At 45.6% G+C, this 26,395-nt stretch overlaps 1 protein-coding gene across 1 annotated transcript in view; it reads left to right on the top strand.

The window, feature by feature from the left end:
• LOC138299151 (sialidase-1-like) overlaps window positions 1–26,395 on the top strand; it is a 59,523-nt gene that overhangs the window by 18,469 nt on the left and 14,659 nt on the right. The window contains exons 2-3 of the mRNA XM_069237216.1: window positions 10,708–10,906; window positions 15,837–16,102. Of these exons, the coding sequence (XP_069093317.1) occupies window positions 10,708–10,906; window positions 15,837–16,102 (465 nt within the window). The remainder of the gene's footprint in view (window positions 1–10,707; window positions 10,907–15,836; window positions 16,103–26,395) is intronic.

Raw genomic sequence — 26,395 nt, 5'->3', positions numbered from 1 at the left:
AGTGAAAAAACATCAAAGACGGGTAGCCTAAAAAATACACACTGCAAAGCAAGAGGGCTTAGTGCCTTCTAGGCCTAGTTGTTACCCCACACCTCTTCATAGGTGTTAGAATTTCAGTTAACATTCAACCCTAAGGCCAAGAATATCCTAAAGGGGTTGATATGCATTGATTTGAGCCTTTTGCAAAAGCCTGCAGGTCTCTTAGAAAAATGTGAGGATGGATGATTGACGGGCTACGAAGAGGGATACTGACCCTCCCAGGGCGCCTATACAGGGGGGGGGGGGGGCCCTCTAAGGGTGCCTGTACATGGGGGGGGAGACCCTCCAACGCCACCTGTACGGGGGGGACCCTCCAAAGCCGCCTGTACAAGGGGAGGGTGACTCTCCAGGGTTGCCTGTATAGGGGGGATTCCTCCAAGAGCACCTGTACAGATGGGAGGCTCCAGGGGCGCCTGGGCAGGCGGGAGGCTCCATGGGCGCCTGGGCAGGCGGGAGGCTCCATGGGCGCCTGGGCAGACGGGAGGCTCCATGGGCGCCTGGGCAGGCGGGAGGCTCCAAGCGTTCCTTTATACGTGGGATCCTGGAACCCAAATGAACCGGCTGCAGTAGGGTTTCTGAAAGGCTTGCATTGTATCCAGGGACTGGGAACCCCAGTCTCTCACAGCCCCTCTCTTTCACTCTCCACCAATCACAACATGTTAGCTGTGCAATGACCATGGAGGGCAGAGGTTGAGAGAAAAGAGGAGGAGGAAGAGGGGAGTGTGTGGTACCCACCGGTCCGGCTGAAGAAAACCTACCTCACGGAAGTGGAGAAGCAGTGATTGGCGAGGGAACCTTAAAACTCCAGACAGCGTCTCTCAGCGAGGTCACGAGACTGGAACCTTTAGAGGAGCAGAGCTGTCATGGACAGCCGACATAACCAGCCCTCAAAAAGTCACAAGCCCGGGATGTTCCACTGCCTGATTCACCCTGTGACTCATGCCACAGACATGTTGGAGTAATTCATATAACAACTAATCTTTTACCTACACAATTACAGCTAAACACAGTGCAATGGTTATTGGCACTAGAGACCATTCTCTTAGCTGGACCTTTGCATAAAACACCTTTCGGTACCTCAACACTGAAGGTTCCGTCTGGTAATAATTGGCATATTATAGCCTATGGGAATTGTAATATGGCGGACGGGATATCCGTCACATTTGTTGAGTAACCCCTCCGCCGGGATCTAAATCAAGCCCTAAGTCTTTACCACGATAATACCAAATAAAGTGACCTTTGCACTGTGATAGTAACTATCTGTACGGTTATCAGCACTATTGGCCCAAATAACATGGTTTATTGATACCCATTTACTTTTATGCCTGGCGTTAGCCAAGACCTCTTGAGTTTAGTAAAATTTATTGATAATTGGTATTACCTTCAGGGGCTCCCAGCCAGCCCTCTTCATTCATTGGAGTGTTCTTGTGCTGTTCATGTTTTTCTTCCACCCACAACAACACACAGCATGAGGCAAGGGTCCGCCCACTTAAGCCATTGGCTTACTTCACTTTGAGTGATGGCACTCCCCTCTTTCACAAGGAACACACAAACACACAAAGTACTTCACTTTGGAGCCGTGGACTGCTATGCCAATGTGTGCCTTTTGAGACTAAAAAAGTGTTTTTGCTTGTAGCCAATTGATTTTTTTTTTTTAAACGAGAGCTCTGCAGCTTCCCATGACAAAACAAAGCAAGCATTGACAAAGCCGAAAGGCTTGCACCCAATGCGAGACCTATTGGCTTTGCCAATGTTTTTTACTTGCATAGTATAAATACACACACTCACATTCAGGGCCCTGGAAAGTAGGGCTGCGAGAAGTGCTGCAGCACCCCATTAATAACCTTGCAGGAGGCCAGGCAAAGAATGAGTATTAAAGAGGAGAATCATTTTTAAAGTTTCGTTTTTATTATGTTGCTGTGCATTCAAAGGCAGAGGTCGGATGTCAAGAAGAGTCTTATGACAAATTGCTGTTTTTTTTTTTTACTGGAGAGTATTTTTTTTACTTTTTTGGTCTCTAATTGCTAGGGAATTGAATTTTTTTTAATGTGGATCAAGTTATAGTCTTGCTGGGGTACACGGAGTGCAAAATGAATGACTCTTGGATGGCAAATGTCTCTTAACACAAAAAAAAATTAAATGCTTATAATATAACAGCAGTGGGGAAAGTACAGATGAGGGTGTAAGAGTTTTTCAATAATTCTAAAGTGTTAGGGTAAACAAAGATTGCAATAGGATCTTAAACCTGACACTTCACTTGTGTGATGGGCTGAAATCTGATTTTCACAAGTTATGGTTTCTGCATGATACATGTCTAGTGCAAATTTAGTGGCCATTTAAATGGAAAATATGCTGTTTGTAAATGGCAGTGCCCTACCACACCATAATTTTTGTGATATATTTGGGACAGTGTGCTCCTAAATGTAAGCCCAGCTTTAGAACGTTGTGACAACTGTGACCACACTGGGCACTGACCTGGAGAGAGAACACTGACTTCGGGAAGGCGCTGTGTTTAGTAATAGCTTATACTTAAAAAGCACCTGCTGCAAAGCTCCTTGTGCGTCCAACCTTCAGGCAGCAATAAAAATGCCAAACCTCATCCTACTATTATGATCACCCAATTAACACTTTCTGGTTTCTTCCCTCTTCTATCCCTCCACTATTCTAGTAAATCCAACTAAAAGACTCACAAGTCCAGCGATCAAATTAACTTATATTTTCCCTTTACTAATACTGTGCTCATATTTCCCTATACTAATCGTTTTGGGTTTCGGAGTAGCGTGCTACTCGCCGAAAAGCTCTTCGCCTCGTCAGGGGTAGTAAGCGCTATGTAAATACAACTGCAACAAAAATTACAGTAATAACCTTTGTGATTCATGTTTCTGCTAGAGAGATAGGGATGAAGTTTTGTCTGATGTCAGTTTTGACTCGCCATAAGGTAGCGTAGAGGGTTAATATGCCGGCTGCAAAGAACAGATCTCTATTTTATGTGGATAGCTGAGTGGATTAGTAAAGTCAGCCTTTTCCAGTACTTTGAAACAAATGACTTGTATGTGAGAGAGGGCCAAGTGAGGGAATTGGAGGAGGAGGTATGGGGGTGGTGCCAAAAAAGATTCTCGCAGCGGGCGCCACCAGCGCAAAAGCCCGCCTTGCTTAAATGCACCACTAAACAGATATTGTTCCCTTTCCTGCTGAATGGGGGTGGCTCATTTGCTACACTTCCTTTGTTAACATCGTAGATGTAAACATTGATGGCAGCACCCCCAATCTTAAAAATGTTGCAGCACCAGAGCAGCGACATATAAAACAAGCATTGGCAATGCCAGTGCGTCACGCCTTAAATAGACTTATTGGCTTTGTCAATGGGCTTTTTTTTTTTTTTTTAACTCTGTTGCACAGAGGCGTAGCAGATGTGCAACACAGCTGAAAGTACAGAAAATGAAAGTTGTATGAAGTAGTCAACACTTGCCATGTCATCACGCTTGTATATTTTTTTTTTTTTGTTTTCTTACTTTCAGCTATGTTGGAGGGTGGCCACGCTGTTATGCAACATTGCTAAAAAAATATCTGACAAAGCCAATAGATCTTGTGTAGGCGAGACCTATTGGCTTTGCCAGTGCTTGTTTACCTTTCCTCCACTTGTCCCAGTCATTTGAGGTGGCTTTGTGAGGGCAAAAAGCGCAACACAATACTTAACATCCTAGAAACGTACACATACTGCACATATCACTGAATCGCAGCATTGAAGCCAAAATTGTGTTGTTCGAAACTACAACTGAGGGTAACATGGCATTAGTAAAGAGGTAAACATGGTGCAACCAAACCAACCCAGGCCAGTGCAAGTACTCGACTGTAATAACCTTAATGTGAAATCAAATGAAAAGGGACGAAAGAAGAAGAATTTTGACCTGATAATATAAGCACATTTTGCAGAAATATTGTTGAAACAATGTAATAATGAGCTTCACCTGTTTTGATGCATGTGGGCAGATAAACCAAAAAGAATGAACTGTCCACCAAAATATGCCTCTCACCTGAAAATTGCCTCGTGAACTTTCCTGCCTGAGTCTGTGAACACCTGAAGCTTCCCTGAGCGTGTCATACACATTTACATTACACAAATAGGGGAGAAGGAGACGTAGTTTTTACACTACAAGTTCTACATTTTCAGCAAATTCCCACCAAGTTTCTGTAGGGGGTGAGGGGTGGTCCAGAGCACCAATGAATCTGTCTCTAGAGTTCCAATGCAGGACTGGATGGCTGAGAACGGCGCTGTGACCAGATTGCAAAGCACCCTGGTGAGGAGTGTGGACTCTCCACGTTATGGGACCTTCCAGAATAAAGTAGTTTGTCTGCACAATAATATACACAGACAAAATCTGATCTAGTTGTATGAGTAGTTAATGTGTTGAACAGAACAGGAGGATGCTCCTTTTCCTACCTCGCAGCCACCGCCTGGAACGCCCTCCCTCTCCACATCAGACAAACCACCTCCCTCCTCAGCTTCACGAAGGAACTGAAGACATGGCTTTTTTAAGAACTCTTCACCGGTGAACGCTACACCTCCCCCACCCAGCGCCTTGAGACCCTAACGGGTGAGTAGTCGCGCTTTACAAGCACTGATTGATTGATTGATTGATTGATGCGTAAACAGGTGGCCAGCATTCTCATCCCATCATCCCCACTTACACAAATCGTGTGAGCCTCGGCAAGTGATTACATCTGGCAGTCTGAGAGTTCTCCATTGTGGAGTGCACGATGTCCAAATCACCTTTCACTGAAAGCCTTTGCGGGGGTCCCTTTCCCATCATAAATCCACAGCTAGGACAGCTGAAGTGTAAAAGCAATGATCACCCTTTGGGAACTTCTAACACATACATGGAACAACCTCAGCGCCCTGTGCCACAGGTTTGTGATCTGCTAAAAAGAGGGATCCTTCGAGGTTAAACCAGAGAGCTCAGTCTTTTCCATATTACGTATGAATAGCTCACCACCCGGATTATTAGTCTTATTTTGTGATTTATAATAAAAAAATGAATACAACTACCAGAATGCAGCTGGGTTGTTGACTTTGGAACCTGCAAACCTTGGTTGTCAGGACTTGGTAAAAAAACAGGCCTGGCGCTGCTCAGATCCTTTTATTTTCCTGTATCTCAAATTGCAAAAGGTATCGTGAAAGTCATACAAAGTGTTACTTTGTGCCAGACCATAAAAAACAACCATGGTGTGCTGTCTGAAACTGTGTATAAAGGGCTCAGCCCTTCAATGAGGTATTTCGACATAACATTAGATGGATACAAAAAAATGCACATTGGCTCATGTTCCCCGGGAGTACCTATTCAATGTGAACATCTGGCTCCACACCGGGATAAAGTGTTACATTAAATGTTGTCTTCATATAGTGCCAAGAGGCCAAAAGGCGAATCCTGCAGTTTCCAAACATCCAGTGAAGTGACCTAGTAGCAAATATTGACGTTATTTATACATCGAGTGGGACATACACCATCCATCATACACCAAGCCTTTGCTCACGTGCTTGGCAGTCTCTGGCACGTACATCTGAGCACTACAAGTACGAAGACTTGCCCTGCACTTCTCCCAATCCCTGGCCTCTGATGCTGCCCTGGCCACCATGTGTGGGCAGGCAAAACAGTTCAGGCGCTACTCAAGCAGCCATAAAATTGCATTTGCCTTCAATGAGCATGATTACTTAATGTAATCAAGTTATAGCGAAGCCCCTACCGGGTATGTGGTGAGGCTGGCCTGTTGTTTGTGCCAGAACACCACGAAAAAACAAGCAACATAGCACTTTAAAAAAAAGCTATCGCGTGGCCAGCGTCATTTCGCTCTTTTTTTTTTAAGCTATGTTGCACGGCAGTTTGCGCTGTTGAATAGGTCTGAAAAAAACGGGGTTGGAGTTATAAGATAAACAAATCGAGGGAGGTGTAGGGGAGGAGGGAGTACCAGATGGGGTGGTGGGTACAAGAAATAGTACCTCAATCACATTGGGAGCAGTTGACAGGCACTGATTAAGTTTCATCAGTCTGTGCTTGGTGCCTGCTCCACAGAGGCAAACGGAGGTGATGTTTAGCCTACGCTGGCCAATTAGGAGGCAACAAAGATGAGTGAAACAGAAGCCAACAAATAGTAATTAATGAGCTGGCTGCAAGCCAATTACTGAAACAATAGTGCCTCACAAGCGAACGCATGCACGAGTGCATGCTCGACCCCAGAAACTGATGTGTTGTTAATTCTCCAGGGTCAGGAAGATGGTGGAAGAGACGATACTGTATGCTAGTGATAAATAGAAGTACAAGACTGAGTCAGAAGACTGGATGACCAATGGATGGTCAGAGGAATAAATAAATTATACATAGCTTACCACGTGGTACTTTGCCTCAACTTTCCTTCATGTTCCATAACTTGAGCCCTGTAGTTTGCAGAAACTCCTAGGTTCAGCAGTTTGAGTTTCCAAATTGTTATCTAATTTCAGGTTACATGCCACACTGCATTAATCTCCAGTGGGGTCTCCCAGTGCTTGCTTGCTGCCTGGGTGTGTGCACCCGAAATGGGTGCCAGACAGTGTAGAGCTTGTGTAATTACACTCAGTTGTCCTGTCTGTGAGTGCGCATGGTTCTGGTGGAGAGCCAGTCCCGGAGGTGACGTAGTTCAAGTTGCTTGTGTGAATGTAAATACTGTACATATAGTTGCATGCCAGCAGGTGGTGCAGAACGTCTCTAGTATGTGAGGGTGGAGTCACGGGAGCAGTCGCCACGGGGTAGTTATAGTTAGGACCACGTTTCCATTGAAAATTGATTTTTTTGGGTTTACTAATAACTTTGGTGCAGTTTGACAAATCTTTTCAAACTTTCCAAAAACAAGTCTCAACCATCTCAACTCCTTTCTGGAAAATGTCTGGGTGATCCATCAAGTGAGTGACCAAGAAAAAGGGGGGGTGTTGGTGGGTGGGGAGTCCCAAAACACATTTTTCCATAGACAATTAGACACAGTTACAGCCGAAATGGCTGTACAGAAGTTGACAAATTTGGCAGAAAGCTAGATTCTGGTCCAGAAAGCAAGCTTTTTTGTGATTTGGTGTAAATAGGATCAGCAGTTTTTGAAAATGTAAGGTTAAAGAAATAGATATTTCATGCCATGCAAGTTCTGCAGGTCTGATAGATCAAAAGGAATGATCTGATTCTCTTCCACCACATCAACAAAGGTGTGGCAGCCCTGTTCTGTCAAAAACCTGTTTTAATTTTGAGCCCCCATTGGTGGTCCAGAGCTCAGGTTTGTCTATTGTATGTTAGAAAGAGGAAGGGGGCATGTGGCCCAACTCCCTGAGCCTTAATTAGTCCCTGGGGACCCCATCCCAGAGACTGACATATTAAAACAGCACATGTGAATGTAGATGCTGTACGTATAGCTGCATGCATTTAGGCAGGTGGTGCAGAATGTCTTCAGTACCTGGAGGTGGAGTCATGGGAGCGATCGCCACTGGGTGTCTATAGTTAGAACTACGTTTCCATTGAAAATGAATTTTTTGTTTCCTAATAACTTTAGCACTGTGTGATAAATCTCTACAAAACATTCCAAAGAAAGTCTCAACCATCTAAGCTCCTTCCTGTAAAGTTTCTGGGTAATCCACCATGCAGAGGGAGAGAGAAAGGGGGGTCTCAACACGCATTTTCCACATTCATTTTTCCATAGTAAAGTAGACCCAGCTGATTTGGTGTAATTTCATTGAGTAGTTTTTGAGAAATTAAGGTTAAAAAATATAGGTATTTCATGCCATGGAGGGTCTGCGATCAGACAGATCAAAAGGAATGATTGACTGACTGTCACCACATCAACAAAGATGCAGGGGCAGCCATTTTAGGACTCTGGGATTTCCTGTCGGGCCAAAAAAGTAAAAAGGGCAGATAGGGCTGTTTTTTAATATTGGCTTGATGACTAAGGAAAAAAAAGGGGGCTCCTTGTTTTACTTTTAAGCCCCCTTGTGTGTGTCACAGCCCGGGGGGTTGGTGGATACATTTTAAAAGGGAAAGGGGTGCATGCCCCCCCCCCCTCCCTAAGCCTTAAGGCCTGGGGAATTCCATCCCCCAGCGCCAGAATTATAAAAAGGGGAGGGGGGCACTTAGCCCTACTCACCTAGGCTCTAGGAGGCCATCGGGATCCCATCCCCTGGGGCCAAATTATAAAAAGGGGAGGGGGACACCCCCCCCCAATCCCCTAGGCTCTAAGCAGCCAGGGGGAATCCCATCCCAGGGGCAGTGATTTTTAGTTTTGGGGGGGGGGGGGAGTGGTGGGGGGGGGGGCATGCAGCTTCCCCTCACAGAGCCAAAGATTGGCCCTAGAGACTCCCATCCTCTGAAGCCTGATACAGCTCCAGTGTCCTGGGGACCCCAGCCTGTGATACCCTGGTGTTGGCTGCCCAGGAGAGTGTAGGCAGGGCCTAGAACCTTTATTCCCTGCCTGCACTTTACCGGACAGGAACATAAGAATCGGTACTGGCTGAGAAGCCAGTTAGGGTCTTGGGGGGGTGGGGGCTTGGGTCTCTTCCCCACATATGTTGCGCCTCAGGTTGGCACTTGGGCACCCACTTAGAAAAACAATGCCAGCTCCTACCAGCACCATTGTGCGTCCTGGCGGGGGAGCCTGCTGTGGCCTCAGGGGTTCGTGGGACTCATCCCATGGCCCCCAATGATGAAGGCATTGTGGAGGTTGCCCCAGGTGGGCACTGGGGCACTTAACAATAATCAGAGTTTTTGGCTCCTGTCATGGGAGTTAGCAGGGGCTCTGGGACTCCCTGTGTGGCCTCCAGATATTTGAGTGCCCCAGGTGGGTACCGGGGCATCCACGTTGGGGAAATAAATGCAGTCTTCCAGCACACTCAGGATGGTACTGGCTGGGGATCTGGCTTGGGGTGAGGGGGCTACCTCACAGCCCCACAGGCCCCAATAATACAATTTGGGTGATGTAGGTAACCTGGGTGGGCAGCAGGGAACCTACTTTGAAGAAAACAAAAACGAAGCAAAAAACGAATAATATATGAGCAGCTCATTTATTATTCATTGCTTAATGGAAGGAGCGCCCTATATTGCCCTACAGCGTTTGTTAAAAATTCTTTTGATACCTGGTGGTGCTCCTATAAGAGGCAGGGGCACCATCAACCTTTTATTAATGTTGTGGGGCTGCAGGGAGTTCAGCAGCCCTCCACCAACATTAAAAAAACACAGTAAGTCTCCTGTGTCACTGAATTCATGACCCCAGGAGAGCTTATCATGTTTTTTAAAGCACTCCGAGTTGAAGCTGTATAATGTATGAAAATGCCAGTTAAGACGTACCATTTTAAACAAACAACCACTGAAATTCACCAGTTATAGTTATCTGAAGTAGCTATAACACTGCATGGCATAGGCAAGGAAGCTGCACTCTAGAAAACTCTTGTGAGCTCCTTTTTCTCATGAGCAAATATAAGGTATATATATGCTTGTGAAAATTTGACGCGCTCCTGCACCAATCCTTTCCCCTTCCTGGAAAATGTTTTACACCTGTCATCATCACAGCAGTAAATCTGCAACTCTCTCCGTATGGGAAGAGATTGGGAGGAGTTGGTGAATACCGTTAAAGGTTTTGTGGGTGTGCATAGATTCACAGGGCATTTCAACCCTATAATTTCAGCTTCACTCCTACTCTCAAACCCTGTGTTTAGATCTGTACATAAGTGGCAAAATCAGAGCTTTGCTAGAATCCAAACTCTAATATAATATGGGTCCTTGGAAACTCATAGGGACTATTATTGAAACTCTGATCTAATAGGAACTCTTTCATAATCTGTTCTTTCAATTCATGGTATCATAAAGGGCATGTGGATTTTAAAAAAAATAAACTCAGTGCATTCAGTCACATCTTTTAATCCCAGCTCTTTCACACTGAATTGAGAACCACTATCCCAGGTATTGACAGTGTTTGCAGAAAAGGCCAGAATTGTCTGGCTGTGAGCACGGACGCTTTGGAAACTGATTATATAAAATGGAGCCACTGCCTGCCTATGAACTCAGTAGGATTTATTACTTTTTACATAAAATGGTGGCACTGCCTGGCTGTGAATACCGAGGTTTTGCAAACTGTTTCCATAAAAGAAGGCCAGCGATAGCCGATAACCACAGCTGCTTTTGAAACTGTTTCCATAAAATGGTGCTACTGTCTGTCTACTAATGCAGACGTTTTTGAAACTTTTTCCATAATTCAGCTGCAGATTGGTCCTGGGGTTTAGGAGAAGGGATATTGTCTCACTGGCTTTAACATCCTTAGATTGGCGCTCTTTCTTTGTCTGTGGCTGGATCTAGCTTCTTCCAGCTATTCACTCTGAATCTTCTTTGCTAAAGTTCAGGAAAGTGCTGAAGATTTGGCTTTTCCCATGTTTGTTGGGTTATAATTGGTCCTTTGTCCACACCTCTGCATTTCCTTCAACGATTGGATTGATAATGTAGGTAGGCACCTGTTCTTGCAGACTGTGGTAGTGAGCACCAAGATACTCTTTGGGTGAATGTTCCACTTTATAAAATGCTATAAATTAATAGAACTATCGCAATGGCAGCATTGCCTAACTGTGAACGCAGCAGCTTCCGAAGGTGTTCACACTCATGCTTTTGATCCCCCCAGGAGCAGGTGAATCCTCTGCTTGTGAGCGAACAGCTGTTGTGGATCTCCGGCAAGAAGATTGCTAATGTGGACACGTACCGGATCCCTCTGATTACGTACACCCCGCGCGGGCACCTGCTGGCCTTCTCTGAGGCGCGTAAAGATGGTGCCTACGACGAAGGTCCCAAGTTCCTGGCCATGCGTCGCTCAATGGACAAAGGTGAGTGTGTGAGGTGTGTAGGCTGGAGTTGAGTAGGGTGGTCGGCTGTTGTGGGATACGGTGAACCTAGTAGGCTTTCAGATAAATTTAACATTATCAGGAGAGGATCTGAAGTATGTGGCTGGACTCTGAATCTTTGGTTTCCAGAACTTTCTCTGTTGTGCTTGTTTCCCATGTCTGTTCAGCATTCTGAAGTGACATTAGTGACATTTCGTAAAACTCCTGAGTAAATGAGGCTCAAGACTCCTATTTTCTGTGCACAGCTAATCCTGCTGCAAAGACTTTGTGTTTCTCCTGTTTCGCCTGAAATAGTGCAGTTTTTGAGGATGTGAAGAATTCTGTCCGTCCTCTGAAAAACTCTTCGACCTGTTACCACCAACTTTTCTGAGTTCCTCTCCACTCTTTCCCACTTTTGCTTTTTCTTCTATTATATGTTGTCTAACCTCTAGTTCTCTTTCCTCTGCTTGTCTCTGTGCCCTCCCCTTTGATTATCTCTTTTCTCTGTCAGTGCCTTTTCCATGTTCAGCACTGCTGTCCAATTTGTCGTACTAACACCTATGTCCTCCTGCTCCTCGCTTACATTTTTTTTTTAATAATAGCCATAATGACTTCTTTAATGTAGCTTCTGTGTCACAGCTACAGGTCTTTGCAGCACTGGAAAAGGCAGGTTGGAGGATTTGAACCTATCATTGTAGTCAACAAATGCGACGGGCTGAAACCGCATTACCCCAGTGGCATAACATAGTGCCCCGCAGATCTCATGGTGCGGAGGGTCCCAGAGCTCCAGTGGGTCCCCTCAGCACAGTACCCTGGCCTAAGAGATCCTGACTGAGTCGGGGTGGACCCCTCCATGTACTTTGCAGGGGAGACCCCTCTGCATTACCCAATCCAATGGGCCAGGGACCGCATCCAGTATTTAGGGATCACTCTGACCCCCACCTCTAGCCAGGACTGCACACATCAACTATAGCATTTACCCGCGCCTCTAGCCAGGACTGCACGCATCAATCATAGCATTTACTCATGCCTCTAGCCAGGGCTGCATGCATCTACTATAGCATTTACCCCCGCCTCTAGCCAAGACTGTACTGAACAACCATAGTATTTACCCCCGCCTCTAGCCAGGACTGCACGCATCAACCATAGCATTTACCCCCACCTCTAGCCAGGACTGCATGCATCAACTATAGCATTTACCCCCACCTATAGCTAGGACTGCATGCTTCCACTATAGCATTTACCCCCGCCTATAGCTAGGACTGCACGCTTCCACTATAGCATTTACCCCCACCTATAGCCAGGACTGCACGCATTAACCATAGCATTGTGACAAAACAAGTATAAAAAGATATCCAGTCTAGGCAAGGAGGAGGCCTCCCATGGTTGGGACAGCTAGCGGCCATTAAAATGACTTCTCTGCTTAGGTTCCTATATGTAGTACAACCACTACAGCCACCTGGAGGCACCCTATCCGAAATACAATTTTTTTAAACTAACGTATGGACAGGTAGGCGGCCAAGGATATCCGGTAAAGAAAGGCACAGGCTGGTGGAGGAAGGGTACACCGAATAATCTGAAATATTTCTATGCAACACAAAATCGTTATAGGGTGCAGTGGCACCCGGAGGAGAGCGAGCAACACTGATGCTTCATGGCCAGGCAGTTGCTGAAGCGCCTCTATGGAGGGTGCCTTCATTGGCTCGGCAACGCCTACCCTGAGGTGTGCACTCATCCCAGTTAACTGATGGGACTTTAAGAACATGTGACAATGCAATAATAAAGTCAGGCTTATGTGCCTACTTGGCACCATTCACCCCTTTCATGGGTAACCCAGGTTTTGCCCTGGCATCCAGCGGCTTGAAGTTTTCAATGTGGCAAAAGCAGACCTGTCAGTGGAAAGGAGACCTATTTCATGTACAAGACCTCAAATCATTCAACATGTTAGGGCAGACTCTGGCATACCAGAACAGGTGTCGCAAAGATACCGTAAAATAAGACACTGGGTATCCCATGGGCCCTCAAAGATACATCGCGTCTGACCCTAGAACCCTTTGAGAAATGGTTGATAACTAAAATAGGGAATAAATGCACACTGGCAGTAAATATAGCAGCATCTATGGGGGAAAACAGAGAAAGGAAAATGCATGTCCGACACGATGGGAAGCAGAATTTGCCACATTCTCACCTTAAACGAGTGGTCGGTCATTTTTCACAGGGCAGAGGTTTCCTTCGCTAGTGCTGACATCAATTATCAAGATATCTTCCTATTGGTACTACACCCCAGAGAGACTTAACACATGGGATGACACTAGAGCTAAGGGAAGCTGGCGGGGTTGCAGTGGTACTGCCACACTTCTCCATCTCTTGTGACACTGCCCGAAACTCACAAAATACTGGACAGAAGTACTAGAAGACATGGATGCAATGCCAGAAACTAAACTATTGAGATTCCACACATACATAGTGCTGGGGGTGCAGGCAGACTCTCCTACCCTCTCTGGTCACTGAGGGAGGAAATGATAGCAGTTCTTTAGCAACAGCTAAACTAACTATTCTGGCCACATGGAGGATGGACCGAGTCCCAGACCATAAATCCTGGCTTTATAGTGTGTGGGGCATCCTATCAATGACAAAGATAACCATGACCCTAGAGCAAAGACGTTGAAACACACTGGGGATTCTGCCTTGCCCTTCTATCAACTGAATGTAAGGATATTCCATGCCCCAGATACCTCAGGATACTTGGATTGACGGCACAGACAGCAGGAACCTGAGTGAGACACCGACCATAGAGATACACTGTAGAGCATGGGTACTCGCAAACATTTTCCCAGGGGCCACAAAGTTTGGTCTGTGGTACAACCGAGGGCCGCATTGATGATAGCAGCATGCTGATCAAAGGGAGGAGGGGGCTATGGGTGGGGAGGGTTTGTGGCATTATGGTGGCGATAGGGGGCAGCAAAGCATATAGATCTAGTGGCTGAATCGCACAATGTGAAACCAGAAAACCTGGAATTAATCCCAGCTTCCCAACTTTACCAAACTGTGCGATCCTAGGCAATTGTTTTATTTCACGTTCCCTTCTTGTTCTTCATTATTGTATGTAGGAGGAACTCGCAATGTATGACTTTGGACTGTGTGCTGTGCAAACCATTCTCCTGTGTTTGATTTAATAAACTATAAAGTTGTTCATGTATATTAGCAAATCAGGCCAATCCAAGAGTTCAGATAAAAACTGACTTGCCTCTTACTTCACTATTGGCATTGTTATGAAGGTGGGGGGAAGAATGAATGTTAGGGGTGGGGGAAGAATGAAAGTTTCTGAATTTATATTTGAAACCTTCATTCTAAAAAACTACTTCTCCATGCACTGTTAAATTAAATGGTTCTGTGTGTAAATAAATGAAATACACTTTTTGAATTTTTAAGAACACGTAGTTATATACATCTGCTGCAAGTTTTCTTAAAGAATTAAAGTGTTCCTGCAGTTAAAGCGGTGCAGGACAAATTCCTTACTTCCTTTCCTTATCTTCTATCATGTTTAGATAAAGTGTCCCCTGTTAAATCCAGTAAACAGCAGCCTAGTGCTACTGCTGCCCTGGGGGCCGCATGTAAAGGTCAAAAGGGCCGCATGCGGCCCCCGGGCCGTACTTTGAGTATCACTGCTGTAGAGGCTCCATCCAGAAGCCGCCGCATGGGCACCATGACAATGCAAAGACTTGTTGACAATCCATCTACTCCAGTGCTGTCTTTGGGAAACAGTCAGAGGAGAGCTTTCCCTAATGAAGAAAGGTGGGATTTGGAAAGAGGGTGGGTAGTTTGAACACCAGCCACAGCACGTCCTTAAGGGCGGAGGGGCCACGCCCCACCACCCTTTGTCCCTTATGAAGAGTGTCAGTCAGGCTGAGCAAAGGTCAGCCTGACAGACACTCTTCATGTTCAGGTCAGGCAGCCAGAACCCAGATACACGCGATTCGCGCAGACTCCTGGCTGCCTGAGCTGAACTTTTCTGGGCTGAAGAGGTCACAGCTCGTGTGGGCGTGACCTCCTCGACTCAGCAAAGGTGCCTCCAGGCCCTTCCCCCTCGGTGACCAGGAGAAACGTCAACCATTGACTCCGACCTGGGCGCCTCAGGTTTAAGCCCTGAAGCGCCCAGGGCGAGTGCCAATTAGTGACACCTCGTCACAGAGTGGGGTGGGGTCAGCAGTCTCACTGACCCCATCGCACTCTGTGCCGAAGTTGGGACTGCTGCCTTCCCTCATTGGCTGACCTAAGGTCAGCCAGAGAGGGAAGGCAGCAGTCCCAACCTTCCTGGGACCTCCGAGCTGAAGGTAAGTGTGTGTGTTTTTATTTTAAATGAATGTTTGGTGCGTGTGTGCATGTTTGAAGGTTGATGAGTGTTGTGAATAGATGGATGTGCATGCATGTGTGAATGAATAGGTGTGAGTGTGCTTCCCGCCCGCCCCCTCCCTCCTAAAATTACCGGCCGCCACTGTTGAGCACATTGTTTGTAACATTCATATTTAATTAATGAGGTTCCCTGTGGGCCAATGCTGTTAGGCAGGAGTATGTGTTAAAATATCACTGTTTTTGAAAGACTGGCTGTGTTAGCAGCCATTCACTTAAACCCAATCAGAATGATAAAAAGCTGAGGTGGCCTACAGCTGTACGCAGGACTGTGCGGCAGGCACAGTAACTCACTGAGTTATCTCAGGATCATATGTGTAACGTCCCCATTTGTGGTGGTGTTTTTGCATTTCTTTTCTCTTTGTTTCATTCCACTTCTCTCATCTCTATAGTTTGTCCTTTTCTCATTCTTCACCTTCTTTCTTCCCCTACCTTTCCTCTCTTGATCCTCTCCTCCCATGCATGCCCTACGTTGTAAACAATACTCCCTCGCTTTTCTCTCTTCCATTCCACCTGCCTCCAGGCGCTACCTGGGAGCCGACCACCTTCATCGAGGATGACGGCACGCCGCTGGATGGCCTGAGCCTTGGCGTGGTGGTAGTCGACGACGAGACTGGGTACATCTTCATAGTGTATACGGTCTGCGCCCACTACATTCACTGTAGCGTGGCCAGTACCATGATCATCGCCAGCGTGGACGACGGCCTCACCTGGAGCTCGCCCCGCAATCTCTCCAAGGAGCTCAACTGTACCAAGATGTTCTCACCAGGTCCGGGCTATGGCATTCAGGTGAGCATTGGCACACTATGGTGGGCAGTGCCACTTGGGCCTCGCAGTATCAAACTCTGAACTTGCTCATATTTACCCGCTGTCCTACAGTCTGGCAACGAGCTGTCCTCAGAACTGTTTAAAAACGCGAGTGGTGAATCAAAATTATAAATCTGTTATGACTCCGGATCCCAGCTGACATGTTACAAATCAAAAACCCACCTTCATAGTTTAATGGAACCTATGTAGTTCCATTGAGTACTTTAAACAAGTTAAAGGAAATGTAGAGACCTGGCTCCTACTTTAAAATTCCTACTCAGAGTTATGATTTGTATTACTAGCCTGCACTTCAATGACAACGAAGAGAGGCCCCATCCTCTGCCTGCCACAGAACTTAGATAGCAGAGAAGATCAGTGTCCTCTGGAAGTGAGGGTGTCTCTGGCGCTATGCCAAACCCACAGTACTACCAGTGTGTGCATGTAGGTGCTTACTTTTCTCAGTCACATTGGCCGTTCCTACAAGTGCCTAGACTGCCTCCTGAGTGATACTGTGATTTACAAATCTACTTAACATAAAAAGCCCTAGTGGCCTTTCACAGTCACAAGAATGTCTTCTAGGGCTTGAGCGGGTAACAACTATCCTAACTGGGCCCTGCTGGCTAGCCCATGCCCGGTCCTGCTCTCTGATAGGTTGTCATGTCCTATGTAGATGGGCGACTCCTAAAGGCCTAGACGAAGGTGTTGAGAGGAATGCCTTGGTCATCTGTGGTACTCCCCCTCTGCACTATGGAGACTTCTGCTCATCACCCCTTCACTGGCAGTCTGCGTCAATCACCCCTACTTGAGTATACTGACTAGAGAAAACAGTTGTCCTGACTTCAGCAGGAACTCTAGATGCTAAAACTGACCCACTGAGATTGTGGTGTTAATCTGACCATACATGTGTGCAGTTTATTTTTTTTACTTTCACTTTTGAAAGTGTTATATTGGCGTGAACAGGGCACCTCTCATTAATATTTCCGATCACAGTGCAATTTATAACAAGAATGTTGCGGTTACTCGATCATTTCACCTCCAAAGCCCATTTTAAAAGAGCAGCTGTTTCATTTATTTAAATCTCCAAAAGTTACTTCTGGCATCAAGGTTACTAATGTCATTACAAGTGTTCTACTAACAATATGGGATCACGAGGAGGTGTGTTGTCAGTGATCATGTAGGGACCATGGTCATTTGAAAACAGAGTACTCCGATATCATGTAACGTTTGAGTAGTTTGAGTCGTAGGATGGGCGATGAAAGTATTTTTACGGAGGTGCATTTTCAGTGAGTGCTTTAATTGGTTCAAGAAGTTGAGCATTCTGATAGACAGGGATAAGGAATCCCATAACATGGCTGCTGGGCCTAAGAAAGCTCGAGAAATAGACAATCTCTTCTAGAACATCTGGAATTGTAGGCAAGAGTTTTTGTGGGTCCTCCCACAGCTGGGAGATAGTCTGTTTCTGAGAGACCTAAGAGTAGTTGGAGAGTAGTTAGTTGTAGAACCTTGGTTGTACAGTGCTTAATTTGTCAAAGAAAAAAGTGCCGGTGCCCAGTTTTTCTGGCGCTGACAAGTGAGGATGTGCTGAATACCAAGGCTGTGTAGTTTTCATTCCACCTCATGCCTGCTTTCCACCACCTGGCTCTCCCTGCTCCTTTATTTCACTTTTCTGGGCTAACAACCATCCTTTCTCCCTTTGTCACTGTTTTCACCGTCTTTCTTTTCCTCTTTCTCTCTTCCAAGGGTATTTTTCTCCCTCTCTTCTGGCTCAAAGTCTGATAAAGAAAAGTAAGCGTCCGGCCGTAAATCTGTGTGCCGGTGACCCCCACCAGCGACCGCCAGCTCAGGTTAAGCACTGGTCTTACAGATGCAGGAGGAAAGGACCTCCTAAATGTTGTTGTGTTGCAGGTATAGTGATCCTGCTTGGCTGCTGCCTGGGGGCAGCCTTTAAAGGTGTCAGCCGCTCCTTCATGTCTGGTGAGAAGGCCATTGCTGTAGCCGAGACAGCAGAGAACAAGGGGTTACACTGCAGTTTTTAGGGCACAGGATTCTAGAAAAGGCTTGATGGTGGGGAAGTGATTTGAGTTAGAAAAATGCTCATTTTGCAAGATTTTTTAAGCTTGTTGTTTGTTTTAATATGAATCCTAAGGATTTGCTGATTCAACAATTCGAGGTTCATTCTTCCGGTGTCTAGTTTTTCAGGACTCTTGAATGATGGGTAAACAGGAGGACAAGGTTGAGTGGTCGTAGTTACTTTATTTTCATACTGAGTAACATCTGCAGGCAGTTGATATTGAATTCCTAATTCTGTTAGGAGGGGCCAAGTGGGTCCAGCATTAATACTTTATAACGGGGCCAGTATTGACATTGTAAGATACCATAGATGACAGGGATGGGATTTAAGACTCACTTTCTTTTGGATTCAGCTAAACGGAGCTGCATGGTGATGCACTGAGGCGAAGCACCATGCAAATAATCTTGAAGAGGGCTAAATGGCATGTTTCTAGAGCTGCTAGCCCCCCACTTGTTGCCTTTGGGGTGCGAAGTACTCCTGCTTCCCCCATGTACTCCTGCTGCCACCCTAGGCTGCCAGAGATGCTACCATCCTCCCCTTACATACTCCTTGGAGCACCAACAACTGTCCAATGGTCACTTCCCCAACTGTCCAAGCTCACCCATTTGCTGACTTCCCCCCGTTATTCCCGCTAGTTCCCCACCCCCGGACACCGGGCTGTCGCCCCAGAGAGCGATCATACGAGGGAGAGAATAGGCAGCATCGTCGAACCAGAGGAAAGAACGTTTGTAGAGCAAAAGTGTCATTGTAGTGGTATATGCAGTTTCATCTGAAATGAGATTGTGAGCATGTGCCTGAATGTGCTTGTGTGTGTACACACATGTGCATGCCTAAGGAGAATGTATGAGTTGTGGCCACTGCCTATCATGGTTAAATATTTGCTCTCGCACAGTAATGGTAATTCTTGGCAACCTTGGGCATCGGCAGGAAGATGCCCATTACCCACCCCTGATAACACGCTAAGCTCTAGTAGAGCGGTAGTAATCCAGGGCAGCTAGTGGTTCATCTATGGTATGATGCACATTGCCCACCTGTGTAGGCGGTTTAACAATGGTGGCTATTCTTGCCAACTTTTGGGCATCTCTGGGATGATGTCCGTGGGATGAATTTATAATTTATAAAGCGCACCACTTACCTGAAAATGATAAGTCGGCGCCCTTCAATGACAACCTTGACACAAGAAGAAGGAAGTCTGCAACTCAACAGAAAAGGTTCAAACAGTTAAAGTAAACAGACAAGATTTACCTGTTTCCGAAAAATTCCATAATTAGACAGAACCTGGAGGGGCAGGGGCATGGAATTCCATGCTTTGTGTGTTAAAACTAAGGATCTACCACCCATCCTGTGTTTTTTTTTCTTTTTTTTTTTCTTTTTCATTTAGGGATTGACAGCAGATGCTGAGATCTAAAATGCAGGGTATGGGTGGTAAGTTAGCAAACACATATAGAAGATATATATTTTTCCAGTCTGGAACAATTAACTGTCTTGTATTAGACATGTAGTCCACTAAAGACTCCCGTTATAATCTGGCAACCAGTGAAGCTGGCAGAGGTGAGTGGAAATAGCTGATTCTCATTTGAGTCCCCAGACCAAATGGGCGGCTCCGTTTTGTAGAAGCTGAACTCTATGAATTAGAATTTTAGGGAGTTGTAGTAGTTCAGCTTGGAGAGTAACAGAGCTTGAAATACCATTATCTTCTCGACTGAGGGAGGGAAGAGGGGGATCTCCCTACTTGCATTGAGCAGACGGACATAAGTATTGGTGAGCGATTGTTATATGTCCTTCAAAAATGAAGTTGTAATCAAAAGCGATTCCAAGATTTCTAACTTGTTGGACAGGTGTTGGAAGTGGCTCAGATCTTCTGGCCACCATGGATTGGACCATAGAGTGAGGTTTCCACAGATACCCATCTCTTTTTTGACTCCACTTAGAGTCAGAGTTCTATTTCATACAGTCCACAACTCCCTTAAGATAGGAGGGGAATTGTTGGTAAATTCTGAGTCTCTGTCCAGCCCCAAAACGTATTGGGTGTCATCAGCATGCAGAGAAATTTTGTCCAAAACAATCTATCCATCTGGCTGGGGGTGCTACATAAAGACTAAAAGTTGTTGGACTTGGAGCCAATCCCTGCAATACACCAGTAAAATTGGGTTTTGCAGTGGACCAGTCATTGCACAAGGCCACTGTTTGCTTACGATCTTGTAAAAAAGATGCAGACTATAGGGGGACCCGGTTCGTAATTCTCACTTCAGCTAGGAGCTCATGGCAAAATGCTTTGAGAGATGATATGAACGCGGCCGATAAGGCAAGCAATATCAGTTCAGCGACATCTCCATCATCCATGATGTGGCGGGAGCATGATTTTGGTACTTGGGCCTTTTCTGAAGTCTGATTAAACCTGATAAAATGTTGGTAATATTCCAAGAAGCTTATTAGGTGTTTGTTAACCTCAACTTCTATATTCTTACCAAAGAAGGGAAGTAAAGAAATGGGGCGGTAATTTGGAAGTCATAGGGTCCAGCGATTGTTTTTTTCAGTAGAGGGGTCGCCAGTTCATTTTTCCAAGAGACCGGTACTGTTCCTAATTGAAGAGATGAGTTACTGGACCTACACATGGTGGTGAGGATAAGCTGATATCAGATGGTTTGTAATTGTCTGTCTACATGGAATTGTTCTTTGTATCCCCTTGTCCCAAATTGTGCAGCAATTTAGTAATCGTAGCTTGAAGAAAGTCTGTTATGGTTTTGCACAGCTCCTGAGCGGAACAGTTACATTTACTATTGCAGAGGATGTGCCATACTTTGTATACAGCAAAGACGTATCTCGTGGGGTTTCTTGCATTTGCAATCCGGTTATGAGAAGAGTCTGCATTTGTTTTCTTGACTAGCTTTTTATATTGCTGTAAATGAGTTTTATTTATTTGACTGCTTTGCTGGATAGAGCGTTTCCGCCAAGATCTTTCCAGCTTCTTACTTGTCCGCAAGGTGGATCTCCAAGTCTCAGTGTAGCATTGTGCAGAAGGATTTTTTAGCTTTGATCCAATAAGCTTAACTGGAATGAAGGTGTCTAAGGATTCCCACTCATGAACCTGTTTAGTTTCAGATTCCGGATCACAAGAATCAGGCAAGGGTCTGGTGCTTTGCAAAAGAATGCCTCTGGTATTGGCTCGTCATTTTGGTCAGGCCCTAGCAAATTTGCAAGACCTGCCTTCAGATACAGGAGCAGCTTATTTGGAATTAATATAAAAAATAATTAAATTATGATCTCGCCAAATAAGTGGTAGCGTGCTGTTAAAATGAAGGGCTGATGGATAGCCAAACATTAGGTCCATTATATGACCTGCAGAGTGGGTAGAGCTGGGAGGGAGTAGCTGCAGGTCTAGGGACACAGAAGTAAATCTGGTTTCTGGCCTCTTTGTTTTGTACATTGTCAACACGCAACATGTAAATAAAAATTATCTAAGACCAATAATCGATCAGTGTTAAGTAGACAAGTAGTTACTGCTTCTAAGAGGGTAGCAGTAAAGGTAGGAGATCTGTCAGTCAAAATGCATTGAACCGCGGCGCAATCAGGAGTCATTATCGTAAGGAAAAGTATTGTGCGTCGTTGAGTGGTGGGAGACTATAATTAGAACTTTTAAGATTTTCTTTGAAAATACAACCAATGCCACAGTCTCTCCTATCTGGGCGGACTAAGTGGTTTATTTGGTGCCCTGTCCGGGTGGCACGCTCGATCTCCAGCATACAGCCAGGTTTCTAAAATGAAGAGAGAGTCTAAATTCAGTTCTAAAATTAGCTTTGTTAATTTCCATGCACGCTTTACTTAAGAGCGAACATTTACAAGACTGTGACCTACGTGTTATGCAAGTGTAGAGTAGGTTGTGAACTATTATTTGAAGAAGCAGTTCATGGGACTAATACAAAGAATAGGAATTTTTTGAAGATTCCCTGAAGGTAGTATGGGGGGAGAAAAAAGAAAATAGAACATACCCCCAAGTCAAGAGTTTATCTGTACTAACCTCGGACACAAAAATGGCAGAGGTCCTGGCCCTAAGCCTGGCTGAGGCCCAGATAGGTGCAGATGGGCTTGCCTTTGGCACTCCATTGGAGCGTCCGCTCCTATGCCTGTTGTTGGTCATAGTCTAGACCGCAACAGTGAAAACTACAAAGTATCTCTACCTAAGATGGCCTGAAGGCTGGGCACGAGAAAACACGTATCTATATGTACCGCAGGCTCAGAAAAAGAAAAAGACCCAAACAACCCGACCACTACTAGAGATACTTGGGAATAAATCGGTGAACAGGTAAGGTGTGTAGTGTCATATATATTGCTGCCTGAAATGCAGGTAACTAATCTGAAAACGATTTGAGACTCCGTTATATTAAACATTTAGCAAAGAGCATTTATGTAAAAAAAAAAGTCACTGTAGAGATCCAACAGTATTTCATCAATGGGGGTGTGACGTGACATTGCTCATCCATGCTCATCCTCACATAATGGTCGTGATTGTTGGCAACTTGTGGGCATCCATGTTACTCACTGCTCACCCATGATCAAATGCTAACCCTTGTATGATGGTAGTATTTATTTGCAGCTTGTGGGCATTCATGGCAAGTTCCCCAACCTGGTTAGCATGCTTGCCATGCCACAATGATGGTAATTACTGGAATATTGTGGGCATCTTTGATGTGATGGTACCTCTCTCTAGTATTGCGATGTTTCTAACAGAATGGCAGTAGTTCTTGCCATTTTGACATATATTGTGGGCATCGGTGACACCCAAGCCTGCTTAAATACAACCCCCGCATTATGGGTTAATCTATGACATGTTGTGAACATGCAAGGCATGATGGTGCATTCAGAAGCATAATGCTAACCCTGGCTTAATGTTGGTAGTTTCTGACATTTTGTGAGCGGCCATAGATTCATAGAACAAAGAAATGAATGTAAATAAGTTTGGGACATTACATTTCATCTGGCTCTGAAGAGAGGACTCTATGCAGTAATCATATTTAACATGCTCACTAGTGTATATGCTTGGGCCAACCCTCCATTCACAACCTAGGACAGATACATTTTTGCCAGTGTCCGGATATTGGAAACCAACTGCATTTGTAAATGTTTGTTATACATTGATGACTGTTAAGATTTCAAGCTGTGTAAACTGTAAACTTCACACTTGTGTAGCGCCCTACTCACCCGTTAGGGTCTCAAGGCGCTGTACACATACCGCTGTGGAACCCCTCCTGGCTTTTCCCTGTGAGGCGCCCACTCCTGGGAACCCCCAGGGTGAAGCCAGGCATCCAAGCGCTGTCGGGCCGTTGTGGAGATTAAGCAAGCTATTGCCCAGAGTTACAGAGTGGGACCCATTAATTAGATTAGGCACCAAGGCGAGAATGATCTGGTCCAAGGGAATTGAGCCCAAGACCTGCCGAGGCGGGAATTGAACCCTGGTCCCGGGCCAGATCTCTGCATCAGTGTCTGCCGCTCTAACCACTGTGTCACACTTCTCCACTAACACAGACTTATTAATACAGAGCCTATCTTTGAAGTTATAAAGGAGAATTGTTACAAAGTGAGTTCCGCCAACTTAACCCAGTGGATTTGTTTGCTTTTGACTATCTGGTTTTTGACCTCTGCTTTGAGAGTCTCACTGCCGTAGGCTCACAGTAAATTAACAGAGCGCTAAACCCCAGTGCCCACCTTTTAAGATGAGGCCGACGCTACACATCTATATAGGAGGCTCTGGATGGTTACACAGGAACATGCAAACACATGTGTGCAGGCTGCACATGGAAGACTACAATCTTGCACAGCCTGGTATCTACTCACAGGTAGCCCATCGCAGAAGGCACTCTTCAAGAATTAGTGCTTACCAGGGGTAGGCCTTATAATGTGAGTGGGCACTCATAGCGTAGGTTTGTAGTGCTTACTGAAAAGCTATGGTGCTTAATTGAAACACACATGATAGGAGGAATCTGTACTACAGTACATCTTCCTGCTACTTAAACCTACATGGCCCACTGAGGTCTAGGAAAATACATGCATTGTGAGTGGAGATCCACAGTGCCTTTCAAAATATCTTCACTTCTTGGGTCACCTTAAGAATTATTATATTTCCCTGGCTTAGCTCCTAATCTTATTCCAGGAATACTGGGCCAGGTTAATTACTCTGCTGTCCAGCAGGAGGATCAAAGGCCTCCAGTTTCTGGTAAAGGAAGGCAAGTGAAGGAAATCTGCATCTGTTAATTAAATTGTCAAACTGCATTTGGCCTGGAACAGCCCAGGCCCACAGAAAGAAAAGTAGGAGGGCCAGACTTCCGGAGCTAAACACAGGAATGGCTCCCCTTTGACGTTTTAGTGGGAAGGGTTCAGGCAGCTGTGTCAGCTTGGGATGGAACTAAGGCTCTCAGGGAAGCTCTTTCCAAAGTCAGCTTGAAGTCGCCATGTTGGAATGTCTCCGAATGCTGTGCAGAAGGGTTGGACGGGGTGAAGTGATGTGGCACCTTGGGATTGGCCAGGGGGTCTAGAACTTTCCATCAAAAACCCATACACAAGAGAGAGACTGATGGAAGACATTGGACCTGGGAGTGATGACACATAACGAATGCCCAGCTGGAAGGAGATGCCATCTGATGCCACTGTAAGGATGGACTGACGGACTGTAGCTCCAGCTGATCCTAAGGACTAGGATGGATCTCTTCAGGGCCAGCGGCTTTGGCCCTCTCATGCCCCCTGAGAAACAGTTGGGGAATGGACCTTCTGGAGGACCCTGGCGGGTTCCCCTGAATCTTCTATGGACTGGTCCTGCAGCGGGGTGACCCCCATTTTGAAGTTTATCACTGAGTCTGTTGACACACAGGTCCCAAGATGGGCAAAGCCATGGGGCCTGGGGAGTGTATCACAGAGAATGTTCTACTTGTTGGCCGCAGACGGGCTGTGGAAGAGTTCCCACACGCAGAAGAGAGGACCAGGATCCCGGGCAGTGAACAGATCTGGTGCTGGGAGCCATAAAATCAAGCTCTGCCCAAAAATCACCCATTAGAGGTAAGGTGGCCGGAAGATAATGGTCCAGGTGACTAGAGCTCACTACCAGGAGCAAAATGACACCAATCAGCCTTACGTGCCAGAGAAATCTCTGCCTGAAGCTTGGTTCCTCCAGGGCACTGGGTAAGAAAACAAGTGCTTAGTGCTGCTCTGTCAGAAAGAGATATTCCTCCAGGAAGTGCCAAGTCCTCCGGGATTGGCGCATCCTTGGTAAATGAATTCCATACATTAGTGGAGAGGGACCCATCTCCCTGGGGGTCTGACACTGCAGAATTGTCCCAGGGGGATCCCATTTCACTTGCACAAAAGATAGAACCATTGCTTCCCCCTGATGTGTGCACCTCACGCTACCCCTGCCCTTATCTGTGTGGGAGAACCGGGCATTATAATATGTTTCTGCTTCTACTGGTGTGGTAACACCCTGACAAAGCCAGTAGACCTGCCTTATTGATAATGACGCCCCTTTATATTGTGATGTTGCATCTTGCATAGATGGAGGTTTTGTTGTCATAGTATTGTGAATCCACTAGGGGTATGACATAATGCGATGATATCACCAAAGGTATTTCCAGCTACCTGATTGTACCTGTTTTGTAATTTAATGCATAGCATGTATGAGCGTGTGTATAATAAAGGAAATGTTCCTTTATTTGAGAAGAAGCACTGTCTGTACAATGATCTATTGAGTGTTGTTGTTTCATATCAGTGTACTGGGGTTACTAGTCCACACCACATGCCCTGAGTAGCCCTTGGACTGCTCTGCTCCGCTACCCTGAGAGAGTCTGGTGCTGCAATTGGATACTTGGTTCTCAGTAAAGAGAAACTTGAAGACTTGTAACTTGTGAAGAATTCGCATCCTTTGCAACTAATAACCAAATGTCTTGCAAGAACTTCATGGTCCAGAGTATTAAAGGCCCCAGTGTTTTTATGTTGTTGTTCAGTACTGCCACCACGGATGCGGTGACTTCAGCTATGTATCACTTCCATTCTTGTGTGTGGTGTGTAATTGCGCATCCTTGTGTTTTCAGGTCACATGTTGTGTTCTTGCACAAGTTCAGGGTGTGGTGGAGAAATAAAATACCCAAATGATGTCATTATAAAATGTTTCTGCCAAAGTAATGACTTTGCATTTCTAGTATTAACAGTAATGTAACAGC

The sequence above is a fragment of the Pleurodeles waltl genome, chromosome 6, assembly GCF_031143425.1.
Source record: "Pleurodeles waltl isolate 20211129_DDA chromosome 6, aPleWal1.hap1.20221129, whole genome shotgun sequence".
NCBI classification, from domain to species: domain Eukaryota; kingdom Metazoa; phylum Chordata; class Amphibia; order Caudata; family Salamandridae; genus Pleurodeles; species Pleurodeles waltl.
This window is presented reverse-complemented; position numbering and strand designations above follow the sequence as displayed.